Consider the following 24,217-nt stretch of genomic DNA (forward strand, 5'->3'; position numbering starts at 1 on the left):
TTTGTTAGGTCCTTTTCCCCAAGCACCAGGGCAAGTCAAATACTTGATCGTGGGAATAGATTACTTCACAAAGTGGATAGAAGCAGAACCACTAGCCACTATCACCGCTCAAAGAACTCGCAGGTTCCTCTACAAAAACATCATCACAAGGTATGGAATACCTTATTCCATCACCACAGACAATGGAACTCAATTTACTGACGCTACCTTCAGGAGTCTAGTAGCCAGTCTGAAAATCAAGCATCAATTCACCTCGGTTGAACACCCACAAGCCAATGGGCAAGCCGAGGCAGCTAACAAGGTCATACTGGCAGGACTCAAGAAGAGGCTACAGGAAGCAAAGGGAGCTTGGGCTGAAGAGCTCCCTCAGTTGCTATGGGCTTATAGGACAACTCCCCAATCCGCCACGGGAGAAACACCCTTCCGACTAGTCTACGGCGTGGAAGCCATGATTCCAATAGAAATCAATGAGCAAAGCCCAAGGGTAATTCTCCATGACGAGGTCGGAAACATACAGGGGCACAAAGAGGAGCTCGACTTGCTCCCCGAAGTCCGAGAAGGGGCCCAAATAAAAGAAGCGGCATTAAAACAAAGGATGACTGCCAGGTACAACAAGAAAGTCATTCGAAGAACATTTGCCCTAGACGACTTGGTCCTAATCAGAAACGACATTGGAGTCAACAAATCAGGAGAAGGAAAGCTCGCCGCAAATTGGAAGGGGCCATACAAGATCAAGGAAGTGTTAGGGAAAGGTTATTATAAAGTAACCGACCTAAATGGCACTGAGCTACCAAGGTCGTGGCATGCTTGTAATTTAAAAAGGTACTATAGTTAAGCGAACTCTACTCCCTGATGTACTCTTTTCCCAACTTCATGATTTTTTCCCAAAAGGGTTTTTTCTGGAGAAGGGTTTTTAACGAGGCATCATAGTAGAGACTAAGGGAACAGACTATCAAAGCCCTTAGTAGCGAAAGAAGGTACCTCCCCAATCAATAAAGATCTTTTTCATTTATAATATCTCTTACAAATATCCTCCTTTATTTTTCTAAGTCTTTCTACGAAACGCGCCGACTTAAGCTCGACAAAACGTGAAAATCCCATGAATCGACCTAGATGGTCGTCAGGATAAAACGACGAGGTACAAGTCGGTGTAAAGAGGTTATATGAGTCGATCGTATAAACTCGGGAAACAACCCGACTCATAAGTCGGAACGAAATCCCGAATAGGAAAACTTGGAAACACTTCGATCCACAGATCGGAGTATAAAACCGAGTAGAGGAAAAACGCATCGCAAAAATAACCTAAGTCATAAAAACTCACTAAAGCAAAGTTGAGTATAAAGGATAACAAAAGAGATATGAAAACCTGAAAAGTTTAAAGTTTGCATATAAGCCTTTGCACGAAAAAGGCTCGAGAAAACAATACAAACTAACAAGGGCTCTTTCCGAAAAGATCAAATACGTTCAAAACAGAAAAGCATGCACACGCGCAAAGCAACTTAAACCCTTATCCAAAAAAGGGCATTTATTTTGTTTAAAACCCTTATCCAAAAAGGGCACCGAACAGAATATTTTGTTTACGGCCTTAAAAGGCCAGAAGAAAATTGTTCACAACTACCAACAAATAAATAGAAGTTTAAAAAAGGAGGGACCCACAAGCCGGGTCCCCATATAGCCATAAAAAATTAAGAGTCATTTCTTCAAAGGAGTCGAGGAATCACCACCGCTAGGCTCGGGAGGGGCGCCACCAGGACCGGCCGGAGGAACGGAGGAAAAACCCGAGGCATCCTTAGGACGAGGAGGAGACTCTATAATCCTCTGCCCCCGAGTCTTCAGGTCTGACTCGGAAATGACCTCGGGGACAGGAGGATCCACGATGGCGCCATCAATAACTACCTTGTCGGGATGTAAAGGAGAAAGGTCCAAGTCGGGAGCAATAACCCTGACTTATTCCAAGAAAATTCTCCAAGACTCCTCGGCACCATCGGCGATAGAGTCCTCCAACTCGGCGTAGGCGTTCCGAGAGTTCAGCAAGTCCTTCCTCACAGCAACAATATCTTGAAATAAACTGTGGTAGCTGTCTTGTGCTGTTTTCCTCAAATTTGCCTCCAAAGTGCATTGAGCCCGCAGCTTACCTACCTCCTCCCTAAGGTGATCCCTCTCCTTCCTCAATTTGTCTCTCTCCTCCTTCAACTCCTTCTCATGTTTTTCGTAAAGAAGAATCCTCCCCTCCAACTCCTCAACCTTCGAGGATGCCCCCAAAGAGCTGAGGGGAGTCTTCTCAAAAATGTCCAAAAGTTTGCCACAAACACCCGCTGTCCTAAAACTCTCCTCGGCCATGGTGGTGAGGTGGTTTCGAACAGAAACATCATCCATATTTATAAAAGGATAGATGTTCTTTCGGACGAATGCCAAAGCATCCGCCTTAACCCCACCATCAAAAGAAGAATGGCCAGACTCTGAAGTCTTGCGTTTCTTCTTCTCTGGCTCGGAGAGAATTTGGGCAGAAGGGGGTGGTCGAGGCAAACTTGAGGAAGAAATAACAATGGGTTGAGAGGGAGTCCCAGTATTTGTAGGAGGAGGAAGAGGAGGAGGAGAGGTGATCGCCCTGGCACCTCCCGATCTAGCCCGGGACTTCGCCTTAGCCTCCTGGACCCTTTGGTAGGCCTCTTGCGCATTCTTCTTTGCCATATCTACAAGAAAAACGACCAACAGTCATAAGTCGGTAATGTTCAAAGTCATTAGAAACAACTCGGAAATCAAGAATGCATGCACTACCTAATTGAGTTTGAACAAAGGTCGGCGTTCCTTGAAGGATTTTTCGGGTATCCAAGTATGGGGACCTCCCCCACGCTTCTCGGAAAAACCCTACAATAGCTGCCTCCACCTCGTCCAGGTCATCTGGACCATATTTTTCACAAGGGGAGGCCGGCAACCAATAAAGGGGAAAGCGAGGGGAGGAATGCTCATCCAGGAAAAAGGGATGGTGACCCTCTACAGCTTGAAGTTTGAAAAAGAAGTTTTTGAAGTCATGAAAAGATTCGTCAAAAAGGGTGAAAATCCTCCGACCTTGTATGGCTCGGAAGGATACCCACTGCTGTTTGTTATTTAGCCCACTAAAGGGCTTGGTCATATGGAAAAGAAAGAAGAAAACCCTCAAAGAGGTCGGGAAGTCCAGAGCATGGCTTATAAACTGGTAGATCTCCCAAGAATTGGGGTGAAGCTGAGTAGGGGCAACTTTACAGTGGTGCAAAACGGATATCTCGAAATCGGAGAAAGGAAGAAAAACACCCAAACGGGTGAGCATACACTCATACATAAAGAAAAAATGAGGGGCCGCCTCATTTTCTCTCCCAAAACAGACCCGGTCTTCAGGACCCGGGGTTATCAGTTCATATTTGGGCTCGTCCTCCTCCGAAGTACAGAGTCGGTGATGAGTGCGAAGATGAGTGATAAACTCAGCATCGACCAGGGGTTCCTCCCCAAGAACAGTGTCATCAACCCACAAAGAAAGAACATCTACGGAAGCCATTTTTTATACAAAGAAAAGTGGCAGAAACCTACAAAAAGAAAAAGAAAAAGAAAAATCAAAAAACACGGCCCCTAAAGAGAAGAGATACGAATCTGAGGTCTATGGGTCAACCTATCTACTCGCTAAACAAAACATGCAAACAAGACATGGAGAAAGCAAAACTAACCTTTATCCGAAAATGAAGGTCGGAGAAGAACAGAAGTCTTCGAACGCAAGAATGCAGCACAAACAAGATAAGGAGAAGTTTGAAAGATTGCAGAAACGGAAAATAGAGAGAGAGGGAAAGTATTTATAAATGCGCCCAGGGGCATAATGGTAAAAAAGAAGCAGTCATTAATGAGATTGCACCGTTACCAAAGCACTTCCCCAAAGGACACGACGCTTGAACTGACGTAACTGTCAGAAACAAAGGGTCGCGAAAATCACGTCGGTTTCTAAAACCCACGTTTTCTTCAAACAAGTCGACTACGCGCCCGAGTTGAATACTTGAACCCAAACTTTTAAGAAAATTTGGGCTCAAGTAGGGGCACTGTTCATATCCTGGCCCAATGTTAAGGGCCCAGGTCCAACTAAAAGGCCTAATCCAATAGATTAAGCCTAGCTAAGCACCGACCTTCACATAAGAAGTCGGTGTTCACTACGACTTGCTCTAAAGAAGTCGGACATGAGATTAGCTGGCTGATAAGCACTCATTCAAATGGGTAACCACCCCTAAAATCTCTCTAACCGCTTCACAAAGCCATATCTTAACCTCCCTAAGATAATGGGACGGTTATCATCCTAAAGATACGGCACTACTCCAACGGTGGTTATTGGCTCACCACTATAAGTACACTGACACTCCTCAGGTATCTCTAAGTCCAATACTCTCTAGACCTGCTCACACTCTTGCTAACTTAGGCATCGGAGTGTCTTTGCAGGTACCACCCCCCATTCACACGCGAGCACAAGTCGGACGGAGCCTCCCGAGTTGCGGACCTACCCAGAATTCTCCTCCACCACACACTTGGGCCGCTAAACGCCATTCGTCGTATTAATCTCCGGTTACCTACCGTAACATATATATATATATATATATATATATATATATATATATATATATATATATATTTTCCAGGTCTCTTTCCTTATAACTCAAGAATATTATAGACTTCAAACTGTTTCATTTGTATTTTATTCTGAATAAAAATAAAACAACATATTAAGTACGTTTATTATATAATAACGATGATAGTATTATACTAAACTTGAAAAATTTATGATTATAAAATATTATTTTCGATTTATCATGTCAGATTAAAATGTAAGCCCGTGCATCGCACGGGTTTAACACTAGTACCTGACATATCTAATTATATATTGACTAAATATGTTTATGAAAATATATTAATTTAGTTTTTTCTCTTAATTACATAAATTCTATAATATGATTTACTGACTAAATTGATAGATTTTCAAAACATATTTGATCAACTTTTAATTGGATATATTAAGTGTCATATATGCTATCAATTAACATTTCACATCATTAATTATTGACAAAAATTGTTAATTAAGTAACTGAATAACAAACATGATTAATCTATAATTTTTAAAAGGTCACTTTAATTGATAAAATCTTTAAAAAACGAATTTACAAAATGTTTCATATTTCAAGAACTATTTTGACTATTAATCACTAAAAAATACATAAAAAGAGTTTTAATGCCTTTTTTTTTAAGTCTATAGAAAGTAAACCTATCAAAGTATTCTAAAAAAATTAAATATTCTTAAAAAATTAAAATGGCAATAAAAAGAAATTTATGAACTAGTTTGTAATTTTAGGCAATTTTTTTTCATATATGGGAATTTTTTGTAAAACTAGAAAATATTGAATTTTTTAGAATTTTTTCAAAATATAAGAATAAAATTATAAAAAATAATTGAATGAGATTTTTTTAAAAGAAAAATAAAAAATTGTTCAGTGATTTTTTTAATTTAAATCAGAAATAAGTTAGTGAGTTTTTTAATTTTTTTTAAACAAAAATTAAAATCAGAAGTTGTTAAGTGAGATTTTTATTTTTTTTAATTAAATAAAAATTTGTTGATGGTAATATTTAATCCATATACTTATAAACACCAAAACGGATTTTTTTTTTAATAATTCGCATTATATATGTCAGCTAACATATTTAATTAGATATTAAATAAATATATTTATAAAAATTTATTAATTTAGTGATATTAAATTATATTAAAATTATGATTTATATAATTAAAAAAATATACCAAATTGATATATTTTCATAAATATATTTATTTAGCATCTGATCAGATATATTAGATATCATATATGCTGTGGATTAATATTTTATATCATTAATTATTAACAATAACTCTTAAATTAAATGACAAAATAATAAAATAATTAATTTATAATTTTTAAATAATTAATTTAAAAAATAATCAAATCTTTAGCAACTAATTTGATCAGTAACATCGATTTTAACACTCATAATAAAAATACAGATGTTACTTCAATTAATATGTCTTTACTTTCTTATAAACACTCCACACTTAAATTTATGTTTTCTTCCGAATAAAATTATCGCAAAATTTTCTTTTATGGTAGCAGATGAATTTGATGAACGAAAACTGTATAATGTAGTGATGGTATTTTTAATAATAATGATAATAAATCTTAGTAATTAGTAGAGAGCATAAACATATGAACCTTGGCTTCTTCTTTCTTAATCTTAAGATAACATTCCATTCACGCCATGCTTCATTGCTTCACCATGCAGATTCTTCTCTTCTTCGGTGCTTAGCAATACCGTGTTCCTATATCTCAATGCTCCAATGCCATTCACGGTTTGCTTCTTCTTAATCCACAAAAAACTGAATTCAATCTTATCACTTTCGCATTTCTTATTAATTAATTTTCAACGATACGCTTCTGGATCTGGGAACCGATTTGGATCTGTTTGTTCGTAATGAATTAGGACAATACGATTGTTAAATCCAGATTTTTTAAAATTTTTTTTTTGGTATAACATAGCAATCGCCCAGAAATTCCAAGCTGCAATTGGAATTGGAATTCTTTTGGCGTAGAATTGTATTGGTTTTGTTTAGAAAGCTATTGATTGTTTTAATCATAGTGTTTATCTTTTGCACCCTCAAATGTTAAGATTTCGTGATCTTCCATTTTTCCAGGCTTATTTCTTTGTTCAAATGGATTGAATCCTGCACATAATTTCACTGTGTATGGAACACTATGGAGGCTAATTAGAAAATATTGGTGTTAAATTGCGAAAACTCGAAAAGAACATGGCTACAGCTACCAAGGCTGAAAAGAAGGCTGCAGTGGATGCAGCTGCATGGGTGTTCAATGTTGTCACCTCTGTTGGTGTTATAATTGTCAACAAAGCTTTGATGGTCACTTATGGCTTCAGTTTTGGTAAAATCCCTTTTCCAATTTCTACCTGACATTTCTGTTATTGCTCTGTGTTGTCTTTCCCCTTTGAAAAAGTTTAATTTCTATGCACTGATAATTTGAACAATGCATGGAAGGTGAACTCTGTTTGATATACCATATAAGGATTTAGTATTAGTTTCTTGGATTCTCTTAATAACATTTGGCTATACTTCTCGCAGCTACAACATTAACAGGTCTTCATTTTGCCACGACAACTTTGATGACAGCCGCACTAAAGATGCTAGGATATGTCCAGCCGTCTCACTTGCCATTGTTTGAACTTCTAAAATTTGTGTTCTTTGCTAACTTCTCTATTGTTGGAATGAATGTGAGCCTAATGTTGAACTCAGTGGGATTCTACCAAGTGAGTTGGGATGTTATTTAGCTATTGGTCTATCAATAAATAGAGTTTGTAATTTAATTTTACCATTTCACCATTGGCAGATTGCTAAGTTGAGCATGATCCCTGTATCCTGCCTATTTGAAATTGTTTTCGACAAGATTCGGTATTCAAGAGACACGAAACTGAGCATACTTGTTGTCCTTATTGGTGTCTCTGTTTGCACTGTAACTGATGTGAGCGTTAATTCAAGAGGATTCATTGCTGCCTCTATAGCAGTATGGAGCACTGCTCTGCAACAATATGTAAGTGTGACATTCCTCTTCATGTGAGGCATTACATCTGTTCAAACTGAAATGGCATGATTCAATCATAATATATTCATTACAAATACCTACACACTACACACTATGAAGCGAACTAATGTAGTCTTATAAATTATGCTTTTAGAAATTATGGTATTTATTAAAATGTCACTGATGTGGGTGTTTCTCAAATCCTTTATGTGCAGTACGTTCATTATCTTCAACGGAAGTATTCGCTAAGTTCTTTCAACCTTTTAGGACACACAGCACCTGCTCAGGCTGGAACACTACTATTGATAGGCCCTTTCCTAGATTATTGGTTGACAAACAACAGAATTGACAAGTATGCTTTCAACTTTGGCTCCTTGGTAAGTACTGCATCACAAATCTATGGATATATAGATAGGAGCATATTATGATGAATGACTTGATCTGTTAAGTCATTGATTTCTCCATCAAGTGTATGTATATAACTCAACTGCTAATGATTGAATTTCTGTGTATATAAATTAAATCCTTTCTTTCTTCCCATAATCTGTTATTTAAATTGAATCAATGGAGCCAACTCTGTTAGTTTCTTGTCATAATCTGCTGTCATTTTTGGATGAATAAGAAATTGATCCTAACTGAGCATTTCAATTCTGATGTTGATTTTGGCAGATGTTCATAGTTCTGTCATGCACCATAGCAGTTGGCACAAACCTCAGCCAATTCATCTGCATTGGGAGATTCACTGCTGTGTCGTTCCAAGTACTAGGACACATGAAGACAATACTTGTTCTAGTGATGGGATTCATATTCTTTGGTAGGGATGATCTCAATCTCCATGTGATTCTAGGAATGGGGATTGCCGTGTTCGGAATGATATGGTACGGGAATGCCTCATCCAAGCCCGGTGGAAAGGAGCGATGGAGCCACGCTCTCCCCACCAACAAAACAGAACCACGATGATACTATGATTGTGATTTGTTGGTGAAACCTGAGCTCACCAAGAAAGAAAGAGAAATATAGATAGATAGGTCCTTGGAAAGAATTTTTTTTATTTGAAATCAGAACCCCTAGGGGTTCTAAATTATTTCAGCCCGATTTTTGTAATTCTTTGAAATTTCTTAGTTTTGGTCTCGGTGGATATTTCCTTGTAGGTGCAGGTTCCCTGCCATGATGAAACAAAATATTTATTATTCCGTTTAGCTAATAAATTCCTTCTGAAGCCTCAGTTTAGAGAGAGTTGAAGTGTATGTTTGGTTCTTCCATTTCTATCCAATGCTGACATGCTGTCAATAGATTAAATAGATTCTAAACTTTGTAATTCTAGCACCCTCGTCATTTGCCCAACAGGCCAACACTTTAGGTTCTGTTGTCATGAGACAAATACAGAGATAGAAACATAAATTTGGGGGCGAAATCGGGTTTGGACGTAGAGACAGAGAAAATTAAAATTTAGCCAAAAATCTTGTTCACTTAGGACTAAGATCATTTTTTAAGTCAGGTAATATTTTTGAAGTCATGCCAACGATAACGAGGACGACGACAAGACAAAAAAACAAGACAATCTCTGTTTATGCTGTCACCTCCAATGGCACCCACCCAACGCAGACACTAGGGCACAGTGGGAAGTTCAGAGCCCCCAGATTCAAGCTCCGACGCACCACCAAAACCTTAATGGTGCTGCTGTATCAAAAACTAGATGACTTGCCAAAGCTGAAACCATTGCCATCCCTACCTAGCAATAATTTCCAACCATGGCCGAGTGAAAAAGACAACGACGAAAAACACAGAATCAGGATGAAGATGAACAATTCCAGTAGATTTTGATTTGAATTTATGATTTGAACGAAGAATCGTGGTTAAGAAAAAGTTACAAGGTGAAAATAACAGAGGTCTTTTTTGTAACTTATATTTGAGACAATTTCTTTTATATGTCGGTCTCAAATTTTTTTGTCTTTCTGTCTTAATATTTCCCTCCCGAGGCAAAATCCAAATAATCCTTCTTCGGTTAATTCTCTTCATTTTCAATTGCGAATGCAATATAATACATAACACTCGTATAAGAAAAACCAAGCATAATAACAATAAAAAAAGTAAAGAACTCATTTGCTCAGGTAAAATGTACCCCATCGTAATTTTGGCTTCACTGCTTTTACTATTCGTTAATCATTTGAAAGGGTTTTGTTAGGCCAACTTCTTGTTAAAACGCAACTTAATACTATTGGATTGGAAGTCTGATAAATCTTAAAATATCATCATAATTCAACTAAATGGAAGCTTAAAACAAATAACCAACAAAATTGAAATTGTCGAGAGAGCATATAACCAAAAAACGGCATCGGTGTGTAAAACATATGTCTGCCTCTTCAACAATATCTAATTTCCAAAACCCAAAATATAACAGTTTAACGCTTCTTCGAGACACCAACAGTCTTTCCCCTACGGCCAGTGGTCTTGGTGTGTTGGCCACGAACTCGGAGACCCCAGTAGTGCCTCAAACCACGGTGATTTCTGCAAAGCAGTGTCAATGTGTGTCGATAAAGCTGTTAGAACTTTAAAACTAACCAATGCATAAAGCATAAATTCACCAGTGATTGATTTTACTGCACATAACATGATAAAAGAAATGGAAGGCGAAAAAATAACACACATTATATAATGAAATATTAGAACATATTAACTTGATGGTAATTTCTTTGGTGAAAAGTGAAGATTTTTTCTAAATTTAGAATGAACATGGGCATTGCACATGATAAATTTTTATTGGTAAATTTTTCGCATTCTGAAAAAAAGCAGTCTTCACTCTTCACCTTAGCATTACCCTAACTTGAAATGTAAACTGCACTGTTGTAATTGTAACAAAAACTATCAATTTTATAGATCACATCATGATTGATAGCTAAACCAAAATATACAATCAACAAAAGCGAGTGACCTAATTTAATTTAAAGAGATGAACTTCATAAAAGATTCAAGACAAGTATGTCACCATGTCTTGTACAACTAACTATATATGCGAAAAGAGACACAGACAGCGAGCAAATTCATTCCAACTTAGTTGGAACTAACAGGACAGAACAATTCAACAATTCTAAATAAAAATTCATTTAGAGTTATGAGAGAGACCTGATTTTCTTGAGTCTCTCCAAGTCATCCCTGAGCTTCATGTCCAGAGCGTTGGACACGACCTGGGAGTACTTGCCATCCTTGTAGTCCTTCTTCCTGTTGAGGAACCAATCTGGGATCTTGAATTGCCTTGGGTTGGCAACCACAGTCATCAGATTATCAAGCTCAGCAGCACTCAGTTCACCAGCTCTGCCCAAACCATCATCACAAGCAACAAAAACCATACCCTATCAGATAATTTGGCTTTATATCCTAATGTATATAATCTATAATTTCAATCACTAGTAAGATAACAAATGCCACAACTTATCTTATGATATCATATACATATACAAGACCTGTTGAGTTGTTATTTATAAACCATAAATTATTTTTTAATCCAACATAAAAGGAGGAGGTAAGGTACCTCTTGTTCATGTCGATATCGGCCTTCTTACAACAGATGTTAGCAAATCGCCTTCCGATACCTTTGATGGAGGTCATAGCAAACATAATTTTCTGCTTCCCATCTACGTTTGTGTTAAGAACACGAAGAATGTGTTGGAAATCCTCGTTCGCCACCAGAGACTACAATACCCGAGCCAGACCAAAATGTCGGAAACCAACAAAAAGGGATTCGAATATGAAGAGACAAGTAACAGTTACGAAACTACAGCAGCTAAATAAAAATTGCATCTTTATTTCAAATCAGCGAAACAATCACCACAATCATAGAGAGAGAGAGAGAGAGAGAGAGAGAGAGAGAGAGAGAGAGAGAGAGAGAGAGAGAGAGAGAACGCACCATTTTGGATGGAGAGTGAGTCGGGAGAGAGTGAAGGATTGATGGCGCCGAAGCTGAAACTCTTGGGCGATTGAAGATGCAGAAATTCTAGGGTTTGGGAGTGAAATGCGATGTTATATAGTGTGCTGCGCTCAGGGTTTTGTTCACTGTACAGGGTGAACTATGATTTGAATGACAAGTTTGCCCCTCAATGTGCTTACTACGACAGCGTTTCGTATATCTTGGGCTTCCAGTCCTTTCCTCTGGGCTTAACCAAAAACAAAATAAAAGAAACCACTTTTTTTCATTAGGTATCTATCATTTCAGACTACAAACACTAAGGTGGGTTTGGTACCATGAAAACAAAATTGCATTTAATTTACGTTTTTATTTTTAGAATTTTGTAAAAGAATAAATAAAACAGTAAAGACAACAAATAGAAGGTGAATATTCTAATAAATATTCTATAATTATTTTCATGTAAAAAAATTTTTTTTTACTATTGGATGGTAGATTATTAGCTTTGATTTTGTCATTTTAGCATGTTATAAAAGTATTATCTTTATTTAAAAGCATAATTATTTTCTTTAAATCGTTATTCTTTTCTTATAAATCACTTTTAAAATATAGTTAGACAAATATATTCACAAAAAAATATTTTTAATATTTTTATTAGAGTAAGTGCCTAATTAGAATCTCTTAAAAAAATCACTTGTTTTATTGGGTATTTATCATAATACTAATTGCTTGTTAGTTTGTTGGCACTTGGATGGGTTAAATAGGGATAGTTAACCCAAAAATCTAAGACTTTTCCATGTATGTCCACAAAAATCTGTTTAACATGCTACATGCTTCGCTATCTATCTTAAGACATGTTTGTTTCTAAACCAAAAAAAAAAAAAAAGACGTGTTTGTTTTTATTGAAAAATTGAAATGCTATTTCACTTCTTCTTTTAAAAAGAGTATATTATTCGTACGAAAAATCAATACTTATTTTGAAGGAAGAAACGATAGGTTAAAAACAGTTTGAAATGCTAAGAATTAAAATTCATTCAAGTTAAATTTTTTTTTTTTTTTTTACTTTGAAACAACTAAAAATGAATGATTTAAATTGTTGTCAGAATTTCAATTCTCATTTTTTTTTCATTTATAACAGATTTCTAAATCAATTCTCACACTCTTCAAATTTAATATATCAAATATGAAAAATTAAATTTTATTCTATTAATATATTATAATCATTCCAATATTATAAAATTGAGTTTTAAATAAAAATGAATTCTTTCATTAAAAAAAATAGAATTCTTTTCTCATATTAAATGATTTCCAAACAAGCTAACAATACCTCTCAGTGTTCTCTTAAAAATGAGTTGCAACTTCTAAGTCAATTCAGTAGGCATATTAGTTCCTTAATGTTTCATGAGAAAATTGTCTTGTTGGAATACCGTATAAATGTTGTTGCTATATTAAAACGTAAAAAAAACCCAAGGGATGATGCCAAAGATTAAATGTCACACAACTTTATAGATAAATTAAAAGTAAAGCAGCTGAACACAGACTCATCATACAGTTAGATTTAAATGTCATTACAAGCCAAATCAACATAAGCAACACATACAACATAAGACAAGGATTAAAAAGTGGTTTAGTTAATGTACAAATTTCTTCTACCGAGAGCATAAGTACAATCATTAGCATGCAGTCCACTGTGAGAACTTCTGATCCAGGTTCAGAAACAGCACATTAAAGCATAATACAAAATTAGCTTTTCTTTTCTGTATAACCAAACTGGAATCAGGACTGTGGCATTTTTAACAGGACTAGCACATGATGTTACTTATTTTGCAAACCCGTTAGTTCCAAAAGCATAAATGACATCTGTTTCTATAACAAAGTCTAGGCAAAAAATTGTCATAGACTAAGATGGTTTTACATGATTTCACTTTCACTTTTCATGTTCATATGGTAATGGTACAGCCTAATTCTTTTGCTGCGGTATTGAGATACTTTATAGACAACTCATTCGAAAGTTGACTGTGAGCTTCCCATGTCAAGCATTTTTCTATGTCAGCTTGCCAGTCAGTGACATCCAAATTGAAGTATGGATAAGAGGGGTCGTGGATGCCGTTTATTTGCGGCGGTTTAGGAGCAGATCTGATCGAACCTGTATGCAAGATGTCCCGAAGAACCGAAATGCTCAGCGCACGGACATGTGCACTTGGATGGGAGAGGCATCTAACAGTGGCTGATAGGCGGCACTACAAGTGGTATATTCACACAGAGATCAGTAAACAATCTATAGAATAATTAATAAAGCACATAAAACAAGTTAGAAATTCATATTCATGTTAAAGCCATAATTTCATTAACCATATGTTAGCCAAGTTAGAAAAAGATGTTTGGTTACCTTTAACAGGTTTGAAAGGCCATCCGCCACTGCCAATCCAGATTCGCCCAACTCGAGCACAGGCTGTACTGCTCTAGCTGTTACTTCCAGCAGCTGGTCATCATTATCAAATATTGAGAATTTGAGATACTAATATCAGTAAAAACATCGGAAATGCCAAATCCATCCTTCAAAGTGATAGAAGTTGGTGCTAAATGTTAATCGGTCACAGGATGAATGTGTGCATTGACTTATGTTTTCACACCGAACAACAACAACAACAACAACAAAGCCTTGTCCCACTAGGTGGGGTCGGCTGGTCAAATGACTCCGTTGAGTTCTATCATGTATCAAGTATACAGAGAGACCGTTTTCACACCGAACAACCATGACAAATATCTTGATATTCAATCAGTGTATAGAATTTTACAATATCAACTAATCAGATGCTGTCATGTGTATGACTTAATGACAATAATCAAATAAGTTTTTTGGCATACCTAATTTGAATGGATTTAAAGAGTTAACATAGAATTCAATGACAATAAATAATATAATCTAATAGAAGAAAATTCCTGTGATTATAATTTTCCACCATCATGTGACCAGGAACTGAGTCTATTGCTTTTTAACTTGTTAGTAAAGCAACTAGTTTCACTAGTAACTGAATTGAACTTCAAAATCAAAGAAAAGCTAATGTTGTAAAATGCTACCTCCAGCTGTGGTAAAGTACAAGCTTCTCCATCAACCAGCATACCATCTGTGGCTCGTAGCAGCAAATCTGACGCACTTGCCAAAATTACCAATGACTCTGCACTATCATGATTCCTCATTAGCTCCACTATCAGTTTCACGATCCGCTGATTGACTCTCCACATCTTCTGACCCAGATCATCATCCTTGGCAATCCATGGCTGCAATTCCCTCTCCGCCTGACAAGCAACAAGCCGAAGAAAGTGACTAAACAGATGAAATTTTCGAAACAAAGATAATACAGAAAAAGACAACTGATAAAGAAAGTATAGGTGAGATCTTCAGCATCAGATATTTGAACTTCATAGGCATTATGAGGCAATTCTAAAAGTAATTCTTAATTCTTCTTGTCAATTATATACTCATTCTTTTAAATTATGATTAAATAAATTAAAGGTAATAAGGCGAAATTTGGACCTGAAGAACAACTGCTGTTGCTGCTTTTGTTGGTGACGCTGATACAACATTGCATAATGCATCAACAACCTACATAAAAAATAAATAAATAAAATAAAACCCAGTAATGATCCTTTTTAGCAGCACTAAGGAAATTAATGACATATCTTGCTATCTGAATTGACTATAAAAAGCTTTTTAATGTCTCTTATTGGGGTATCGTCTTTGTCTCATTTTCAATAATCTTTTTCTCCTTTTAAAAAGTCTATCTCCCCATGATTAACAAAATCATAATTGTTATATCAACAAAAGTTTGGTTTCAGAACTCTAGGTCAATTTAAAAGAATCACCAAAAACATAAAGAAAAAAGGATAACACAGTTTGTAATGTACAATTTGTGCACTTGTACCTGCCTCCAGCCCTGTTGGGCAGAAGTGCTTTCCGCACAAGGTTGAGTTTCAGGGGAAGCAATCAACTTGTGCCATAGTAGTGAAACAACAGAGAAGCATAATTCTTGTTTCTCTGCCAGCATGGATCTGAGGAAAATTTGTGCATTGCAACTCAATCCTATATGTCTGTCCATTGTAAGAAAGTTGGCGAGATCAGAAGCATCCAATGGGAAACCTGTGACACCTTTACCTAAGGTACACCCTCCTGATGCTTCATTTGAACAAGAAGTTTTATCAGATTTGCGGTTAAGTTTTGAGGGACCTGAATCTTCCAAAGTAGTAATAGATGTTTGCCTACGGTCAAAGCAGCTACTACTTTCACACTGATTGTGTCTTTTACTATCAAGAGAAACAACAGAGTCCTTCCAAGTAGGTGCATGAATTAACGTAGCTTCTAATGGCTCTGCTTTGATAACTATAGACGCTACCGCTTTGCTATGAATATCTATGAGATTATACAAGGATGATGCTCTGGAGTGAATTTCATTGTCCCATTTGCACCGAATCAGAACAGAAAGAGCATGCATGCAAGCTTTGGACCGTCTAAATAGTTCAGAGACATGCGCAGCAACCATAGCTGCAGCGACTATCTCATTCGAGCTGTAACTCCATGGGGTGCCAACTGATGACGGCTTCAATGAAAACAAAGCCTCCAAAATTGCTAAGATTCTGTGAGTATGGCGTATAGCTGAATCTACGCCATTCTGCAACTCATGTGACGTTCCATTTATTCTAAAAGGCTTGGCTATATCTTTTACATTGTTGGAATCTGAATGATTATTCCCCCGTGAAATCAGAGGGAACAATTGAAGCTCACAGGCAAGAGCACAAACAGCAGCCAGAACATAAGAATCAAATGCTGCTATAGGACCTTGCTTCTTCATTTTCCTATTTCTAGTTTCTTTCTGAATTTCAGACACAGCATGCAAGTCCTCAATGATTTCCTCGGCTGAATAATTGTCCTCACCTCTCGGCCTCTTGCTTCCGCTGAATTGTGCTTCATGACTAACGCAGACAGTTAAGACTACGAAAAGCAGGCGTGAGGCGAGCTCAACAGAAGCACATGATTCTAAGAAAAGTGAATGAACCATCGTGCGGAGTTCTGCTACAGCAAGGTTTTTGGAGGCAGACCCCACTCCAAAGAGGTACTTTGATTTTCTGTTTTGTTCTCTAGTGGTGTCAGACGGAAAGGTCCTCTGAAGAATAGCTTCCACTGTAGCAGCAAATATTTTCATAAGACATGCCTCCGATGGGCTTCCGCGTGGAAGGTATTCGAGGACCTTAAGTAGGGGGATGTATAAATTCCATGATAGTATAGGAGGTTGTAGTGGAGTTGCAACTATAATCTCTGGAAGATCAACAGCTGAGGAACTTGTAGGAATCAGGCCATAAGCAGCTTCCCAAATGGTGCAAATTCTCCATTCAACCTCTGGGCCATGTGCACACAGCATGGATGCGATGCCTTGTGCAGTAGCCTCCATGGAGGCTTCTGCTGCAGGAACTTCTATCTGATCAACACTTATAAATTTCAGCATGTGGAAAGAATTTTTCTGATCTGGTTTACAAAATAAGAATGAAAAAAATATATGTAACTGACAAAAACTAACAACCTGCTTTTTGTAGGAAGAGATATAACCACCCAAAGGTTCATGTTGGACTTCTACTCCATCAACTTGCCTAAGAGGTGGAAAAAGTAATGCGGGCTGGGAAAGTACACGAAAAAGCAAAGCTGCTGCGGCATCAGCAGCTATGCCTGCTCTCATGGACATTGCAGTCCCTATTGCACGCAAGAAATGCAAATGCATCCAATTTCTAGGAAGCTGCATCAAAGGAACAGTAAAGTTCATCAGCCAATTAGCTTTAAGTCTTTCACAAAGTTTCTTAAAATGAAAACATCACAATACACAATTATTTTAGAAATAAGAGTGCAACTTTTATTCTTGATCCAAAAATCAAGCAACTTACTCATACTTGCCAAAATATTAACTTAGGTTTTCATTAATGTAGCAACAAATTAATTTGTGATTTTGCTATAAAGATTTTATAGCTTATTACCCTTATGCCTGAAGCATAATCTTCAGCAGCTCGAAGAAGCTCCACAAGCTGTACAGCAGCATCAAGTGCATCTGGGGCCCATGATGGTGGTGCTTCTAAGAGTCCAAGAAGAAGTCTCTGTGTAGCACTTGGAGTAGCAATGGCATAGTATCTGCAAAAGTCATGTGTATACATTTACTCAGGCAGATGACTCTATGAACAAGTAAATAACCAAAAAGTATTGAGTTTGGAATAACCTATGAAATAAGCGTGCATATGGCTCTAGAGCTGGCAATCCAGCAACTAGATGCTCATCTAGAGCTGTTGTTGGTGGAGGAAGCAAAAGGGCAGGGACAGCAGCTGCTGTTAAAGTAGCAGTCTCATAGCGAGCAACTTCATCATCACAAACACTTAATATAACACCGGCACCATTGGCAACAGCCCATCTTGGAGTCGAAGGCACAAGTTGAGGATGCTTCCCAGAACCACGTGAAGAAGCTAAGAGAAAATTAATGCATGAGAACATTAACTTAGGAATAGTCTTGAAAAATTAATAGATCAACAAGATCTTATCAATTTTGGATTAACTGAGAAAGTGGTAGATGTGATAGTGTAGATAAAATAGAAACAGGGAAGATGAACATGAACATGTAGGCCAATGCCTAATCCGTGTTATGAGGCACATATTATGATGCATAATTTCATTGACAGAACTTCTATATTAAATAACTGGAATTCAATGTACCAGTCGTTGGCGGCTTGAGTTCTCCTGCAGCATATTTACCCATAACACCACTGCACCTGTGAACATAGATGGCAAGATCCATTGACATCAGCAAAAATGTACTTAGTACCAGGAATAACGATAATATGGTAAACAGGAAATTGTTCAAATTAATAAAGTAGAACAAAGAAGAAATTGCAGACCCTTGGCATCAGTTAAAACATACACGATACAGTTCCTAACATGTCCCCAAGGATAAGGCCTAGCCCAGTCAACACCTAGGATGTTTTTCCTCTTGGTTACATAGCTCTAGGAGTGGATTCCCATCCTCTTATATGTTACATATTAAATAAATTGTTCTTACAGTGAAATAATTGCTGTTCTAAACCTATTTTAATTTCCCATGGTTACTTGACAAAACTTTTGAATGCAGTGTATAACTTCACATAAAAGGATTAAGAATGGCAATTGGTACTCCACTCGAACTAACTTTCAAACATTCCCTCAAATCAGCAGGTAGATCAACATATAAATATTGTTGCAAGCGCAATGGGATCAACTGACATAGGTTGGTTCATCTGATCAGTCTTTTGCTCACATATGACCATGACTTGGGTTCAACTCTCAAGTTCTCCTAATGGTGGTGAGCTATACATATCTCCGTAAACACTCCTTGGTTTGAAATTTGGTGTTTGTTTTAGTTTGGTTTCTGAAATTTGTGTACCAAGAAATATGGTTGACTTTAAGATCAAACCTTCAATGGGCTAAAGCACACATACATACAAGATTAACATCATCTACCGAATTCAATGGGCTAAATAATATGCTGCTAGCTCGTTATGCATATTTCGGACATTTTTTAAAAGAACACTCACCATCTGAAATAGTCACTTCTAATGCCTACAGGTGCAGCCAGCAATATATCAGTAATCCATGGGGACAGAGGCCTTATTGGTTTTTTCTCTTGCTGTATCAAAAAATTTTGAACAGACTTCCCATCAACCGAGTCACTAGTGGTCGCATGGCTGCCACTGCTGCTTCTTTCTGATTCACCATATTGCCTTTCGGTCTTGAATATTGGGCGATTGTAATGAGTTAAAATTCTCAAAATTTCACCACACGCCAAAGCCCATTGTTCTGAGTATTCATTCTGCGAAAATATGCAAAGCACAAATGTAAAACTCTTTTCAAATACTGAAGCTGAATAACTGCCATATTTAGTAATTAAGAAACTAGAATACAGAACAAGAGTAGATTCGAAAAATAAATAAAGGCAAGATGAATTAAACAGCAAGAAGACTTTAGTAAGAAATTGAATTATACATCCAAATCAAATTATGAAGCAATTATACCTCACTCTTCGGGGAGACTAAAGATATGAACGAAGCGAATGGAGGGCTGCTCTTATAGTAGACTATCGTGCCATCAATAATGCATGAAATAATTGGAAGTACAACTGCATGCCCATGCTCTGGATGATGAAGAACAAATGTTGCTGGACATACAAGCAAATACATAAAGTAGTTAACATGTAGTAGAAGTAAATTAACTGTAATCTGAGACTAACATGAATTAAATGACCATGCCCATCAAAAATTAAATAAAAAGACAAATAAATAAAAATTAAACTAACATGGGATAGAGCATAAATACCCAAAACATCGTCAAAGAGAAGTATTTCCTGTGATGGATAACGGTTACGGATCAACTGCCAAAATAACATGTAACAATGAGTAGTTTTCATAGAAACTATTGGCTTTTTCTTGTCAAAAAGATATTTCAACAAAAAAAAAATGAATATATGAAAATAACTAGTGTATATTTCAGTTCAAGAGGTTTATTTGTAACATAAGTGCATTGTTCATACCTCAGCAATATCGTCAGCAAATTGCTCTGATGTAAATTGAATGAAGAACTCAACATATGCTGCAATTTGATCCTATGGAAAATAAAAAATAATGTCATAAGACCATGGAAGCAGAATTACAAGAAGCTTCTGCTCTAGCAAACATTGCAAGGTAGTTATACAATTCTTTACATGTGAATTTGGAGATAACGTCAAAAAATAACAATCTATTAAGTTATAAAAGAAACTGCCGAGAAATTAAATTGAAAAAGAATTCAAGTCATTGGCATCATTGTGTTATCAACATATTATCCCATTTCTGGGACCTTTTTTCTTCAACAGAAGAAATACAAGTAGACAGGACAAGTGCCCTCTAAAGAAAATCAAAATAAATAAATAAACAAATAAAATACAAATAGAAAACAGGAGCTGCACATCAAGTGAGCAAAGCCCGCAGTCCTCTCAAATCCAGCACAGAAAACCCTCTAAAACAAAGATTAGTTAAGCTACCATTAAGAAGTTGAGAATAATACAACTACTGCAATTAAGTCTTTTCCTGGTAGGTGTTGTATGACTGATCAAGCAAAGCGCATCCTATCATACACCACCATAAATAACAAGACTTCGAACAGTCCCTCAGAAATGACCTATGAGAATGTGCTCCAAACTCTGATGGTTAATCAAACAGTCACCAAGCTTCCCAGAGTACCACACTTGTAGCCTTGTAGGTAGTATCATGCCAAGATTAAAATATAGAGATGAATCCGTACATCTAGATTCATTTATAGTCTTTTCCTGGTAGGTGTTGTATGACTGATCAAGCAAAGCGCATCCTATCATACACCACCATAAATAACAAGACTTCGAACAGTCCCTCAGAAATGACCTATGAGAATGTGCTCCAAACTCTGATGGTTAATCAAACAGTCACCAAGCTTCCCAGAGTACCACACTTGTAGCCTTGTAGGTAGTATCATGCCAAGATTAAAATATAGAGATGAATCCGTACATCTAGATTCATTTATAGTCCGCATCATTTCAATTTATTCGAGATGCTTATAGTCCAAGTTGTCAAATAATACAACACTGAAGAATCTAACATCTCTTTAGAATTGATTATCTCCTAACACAGATGGTTTTGAAACTTTTGTTTGGATTTTCCAGGAACTTGAGGCGTTTAGGTTGTTGACATTTCAAGATCAAGTTCTTGAATATCCTTGTTTCTGTATTTTCCAACTAGGAATGATTTCAATTGTCAATCCTCACAGAAATCAAGTTTCTTTAAATATTACACATTTATTTGGTTTTCCATACCCTAGCATTGCTCAATAACACAGTTACTAGTAAATTGGCCACAACATATAGTGTCAAGGCTTCAGCATCCTAGTAACTAAACAAGGATGGATGTGTTCAAGTTATAAAATTACACTGTTCACCCATTACCTGTTGAATCTGTGGCTTACCACTAGGACATATTTTGTAATTCCTAGTAAAGAAGTTCAGCCTTTCCAATAAAGCCTACAGGAATCTTGCCGATTCAGCCTGAATTTGAAGCTACCCCTACCTAATCCACTTCAAAAAACTTTATGGATATGTAATTTCTACACTTTCAACAAAATTCCAGAAAATAATTTATGAAAAAAATGGAACAACTTTAGAAATTTCCAGAAGATTCATAAGATTAAACACATAGTTTTTCAATACCAATGAATGAAATAATAATAATAATAATAATAATAATAATAATAATAATAATAAGATACTAGTATTTTCTACAGTATAAAAGTATCCAACTGCAATATGATGCTTCCCAGGAATATTTTTAAAGTCAAACTCCGGATAAATCATCAATCATAATAAACAATTATGAACACCATTAACAGTTTACAAGTTACCAAGCTTTTTTCCTTAACATCTAATGGAAAATATCAAACTTTCCTACATTCTATGCTCTCACAAGAATATTGCATCAGTGCCACACAGAACACTCTATGCTTCAGCTAATATCAGCACTCATCCGTCACACACGCTGTAAACCAAAAATTTGTGCATGATTGAAAATTCTTAGTTAGCAACCAAATTCGGCTCAATAAAATGTTATCAAACTATATCTCTTCACATATGGAATGATCCCATCATGCCACTGACCTATCATCCTTCCATAGCTCTACTCTTAATAAAACATCTGCTACCTTTCCCAAAGAATATTCATAGAGAAATTAAATTCCCCAAACGGCTTTAATTCTATAAGCCTTATAACAAACAGTGAAGCATCAAACGAAAAAATAATTATTACAATACATACATACACACACACAAATGAATATAGATTCCTTGTCAGTAATATTGTATTTACATAATCATTCAATTTTGTATTATATCATCATCAAGTTTGAATTTTGCAAAAAATATTTCAAAAATCACATATATAGACATGTTGGATAGACTATGAGGTATTTCCAGAGGCTCTACCCATTTGAAGTGCCTATGAACTTCAAAATAGTGCAATCTACTTCAGAATGAACAACTAAACATTAAGCAATGAAAACGAAAAAAGCAGTAAGATGATACCTTTCTTTGTTGACCGTCCGGTGGGGGAGGCCAGAACAACGAGGAGTATTGAAGTCGGTCGATCCACCTTTCATTGGAAGCAGCCATTGAAGAAGAAGACATCTATGAACTTTGAAGGTTGTTCCCTTCTCTACCACTGATTACCAAAAGCAATTATCCACAATCCAGCCAAAACATGCTACCAATCAAGAATTAAGATATCGTAATTCAGCATTCCCTGCTTAGCATCAACTTTTTACCTTAGTATCCAATCCTTTCACCGAAAATTCTTCATTCAACTAAATATATTCCAGAAAGAGGGGGGAGGGGGTGATCTTGCTTTTGACAGAAACCTGGTAGGTCTCAGAAAACTGTTAATAGCTGTTTAATTCAGAAATTTTAGCTGTTTCTATGTGTGTATAAAACTTTAAAACTAACAATTTATTTCTGAGTTTCTTTTCACTATAAACATGCAAGAGAGTCTTCAAATCAATTTAAATAAAATAAAATAAAACCTCAGTAAAACAGAACAAATTATTCAAAAAATAGTACAGAAAATATGAAAAAAAATAAATTCAGAGACAGCGCCTTAATATCTATGAACAACTAAGATTCACCGCATAAGAATTTAAAAAATTAAAATAAAATAAAACAGGAAGGCCACTAAGGTAAAAGCACAAACACCAGGAACGCAGCCAAACAAGTACACAAACTAAATCATCCGGAAAAAAAAAATTGACAGCTGAAATTTCCAAAAAGGAGAAAAAGAATAATAACGGGAAAAAGGAGAGAGCTATGTACCTGAGCAGTTTATAATTTCTATTATAAGGATGCGATCTCTTTGAGGAACTATCTTTGCTGATTTGGAAGGGTTCACAAAACTATTAACTGAAGCACAAAAAAAAAAGGGAAGTTTTCTTTGTTTTTTCCCCCGAAAATTTAACCGGAATAAAATTTTATGGAAGAAAAAAAAAATTCTGGAGGGATGGTGGTGGTGGTGGTAGTTTTGTGCTTCACAGAGAGAGAGAGAGAGAGAGAGAGAGAGAGAGAGAATGAAAGAGAAGATCTTTAGGAGCTCTCGCAACACAAGCTTAGATTGAGTGCATACGTGGCAATGATATTTTCCTCTCACCTCACAGGCTCTCTGTCACGTCATCATGTATGTATGTATGTATGTATGTGTACTCTCTCATGCACCATCATCATCTCATATCATATCACATGACATTGTTTCAAGTGTTATTATCGCTACTACTACTACTACTACTAAATACTAGTTTAAATACTATATTTCTTCATGTGTAACACCATATGTTGATTTCTCTGATACTTTAATAATTTTACATTTAAATAATATTTTTACTTTTATAAAATATAATTATCACTTCCATAATATTATATATATAACCTAGCCTATAAATATAATATTAAATAATCGGTATATAAATTTGAGAATAAATGATATAAAAAAATAAAATGACCTCCAATATTACACTAATATTCTAAAAGACTAAAATAGATAAGCTTACATATATGTCCTAACTCCTAAAGTAAATTTATCCTATGGTTTTTTT

General features: G+C 36.1%; 3 protein-coding genes across 6 annotated transcripts; 1 reads left to right on the top strand and 2 right to left on the bottom strand.

Annotated features, from left to right (window-relative positions):
* The first annotated feature begins 6,204 nt into the window (after positions 1-6,204).
* Positions 6,205-8,847, top strand: LOC130950981 (UDP-rhamnose/UDP-galactose transporter 5-like). Its single transcript, XM_057879585.1, has 6 exons — positions 6,205-6,382; positions 6,725-6,968; positions 7,166-7,350; positions 7,431-7,631; positions 7,838-7,999; positions 8,292-8,847. The coding sequence occupies exons 2-6, from the start codon at positions 6,839-6,841 to the stop codon at positions 8,580-8,582; spliced, it is 969 nt and encodes a 322-aa protein (XP_057735568.1). The 5' UTR covers positions 6,205-6,382; positions 6,725-6,838; the 3' UTR covers positions 8,583-8,847.
* Positions 8,848-9,857: 1,010 nt separating this feature from the next.
* On the bottom strand, positions 9,858-11,736 carry LOC130947474 (40S ribosomal protein S18). Its single transcript, XM_057876177.1, has 4 exons — positions 11,527-11,736; positions 11,152-11,312; positions 10,746-10,934; positions 9,858-10,130 (listed from the first exon to the last, which is right to left on the bottom strand). Exons 1-4 carry the CDS (start codon positions 11,527-11,529, stop codon positions 10,025-10,027), a joined length of 459 nt encoding a protein of 152 aa, XP_057732160.1. The 5' UTR covers positions 11,530-11,736; the 3' UTR covers positions 9,858-10,024.
* A 1,261-nt stretch (positions 11,737-12,997) lies between these two features.
* LOC130948074 (protein GIGANTEA-like) lies at positions 12,998-23,693 on the bottom strand. 4 transcript variants are annotated; one of them, XM_057876779.1, is made up of 16 exons: positions 23,445-23,693; positions 22,904-22,996; positions 22,665-22,800; positions 20,115-20,186; positions 19,901-19,955; positions 19,600-19,742; positions 19,123-19,397; positions 18,269-18,324; positions 17,781-18,021; positions 17,545-17,695; positions 17,100-17,309; positions 15,450-16,997; positions 15,062-15,130; positions 14,605-14,823; positions 13,913-14,005; positions 12,998-13,763 (listed from the first exon to the last, which is right to left on the bottom strand). In XM_057876779.1, exons 3-16 carry the CDS (start codon positions 22,764-22,766, stop codon positions 13,464-13,466), a joined length of 3,534 nt encoding a protein of 1,177 aa, XP_057732762.1. In that variant the 5' UTR covers positions 22,767-22,800; positions 22,904-22,996; positions 23,445-23,693; the 3' UTR covers positions 12,998-13,463. The 4 variants fall into 4 exon arrangements, with proteins under 4 accessions (XP_057732762.1, XP_057732763.1, XP_057732764.1 ...); XM_057876780.1 differs by lacking the exon at positions 22,904-22,996; XM_057876781.1 differs by lacking the exon at positions 22,904-22,996 and having other exon boundaries at positions 22,665-22,842.
* Positions 23,694-24,217: the final 524 nt, after the last annotated feature.

The sequence above is a fragment of the Arachis stenosperma genome, chromosome 9, assembly GCF_014773155.1.
Source record: "Arachis stenosperma cultivar V10309 chromosome 9, arast.V10309.gnm1.PFL2, whole genome shotgun sequence".
Taxonomy (NCBI): domain Eukaryota; kingdom Viridiplantae; phylum Streptophyta; class Magnoliopsida; order Fabales; family Fabaceae; genus Arachis; species Arachis stenosperma.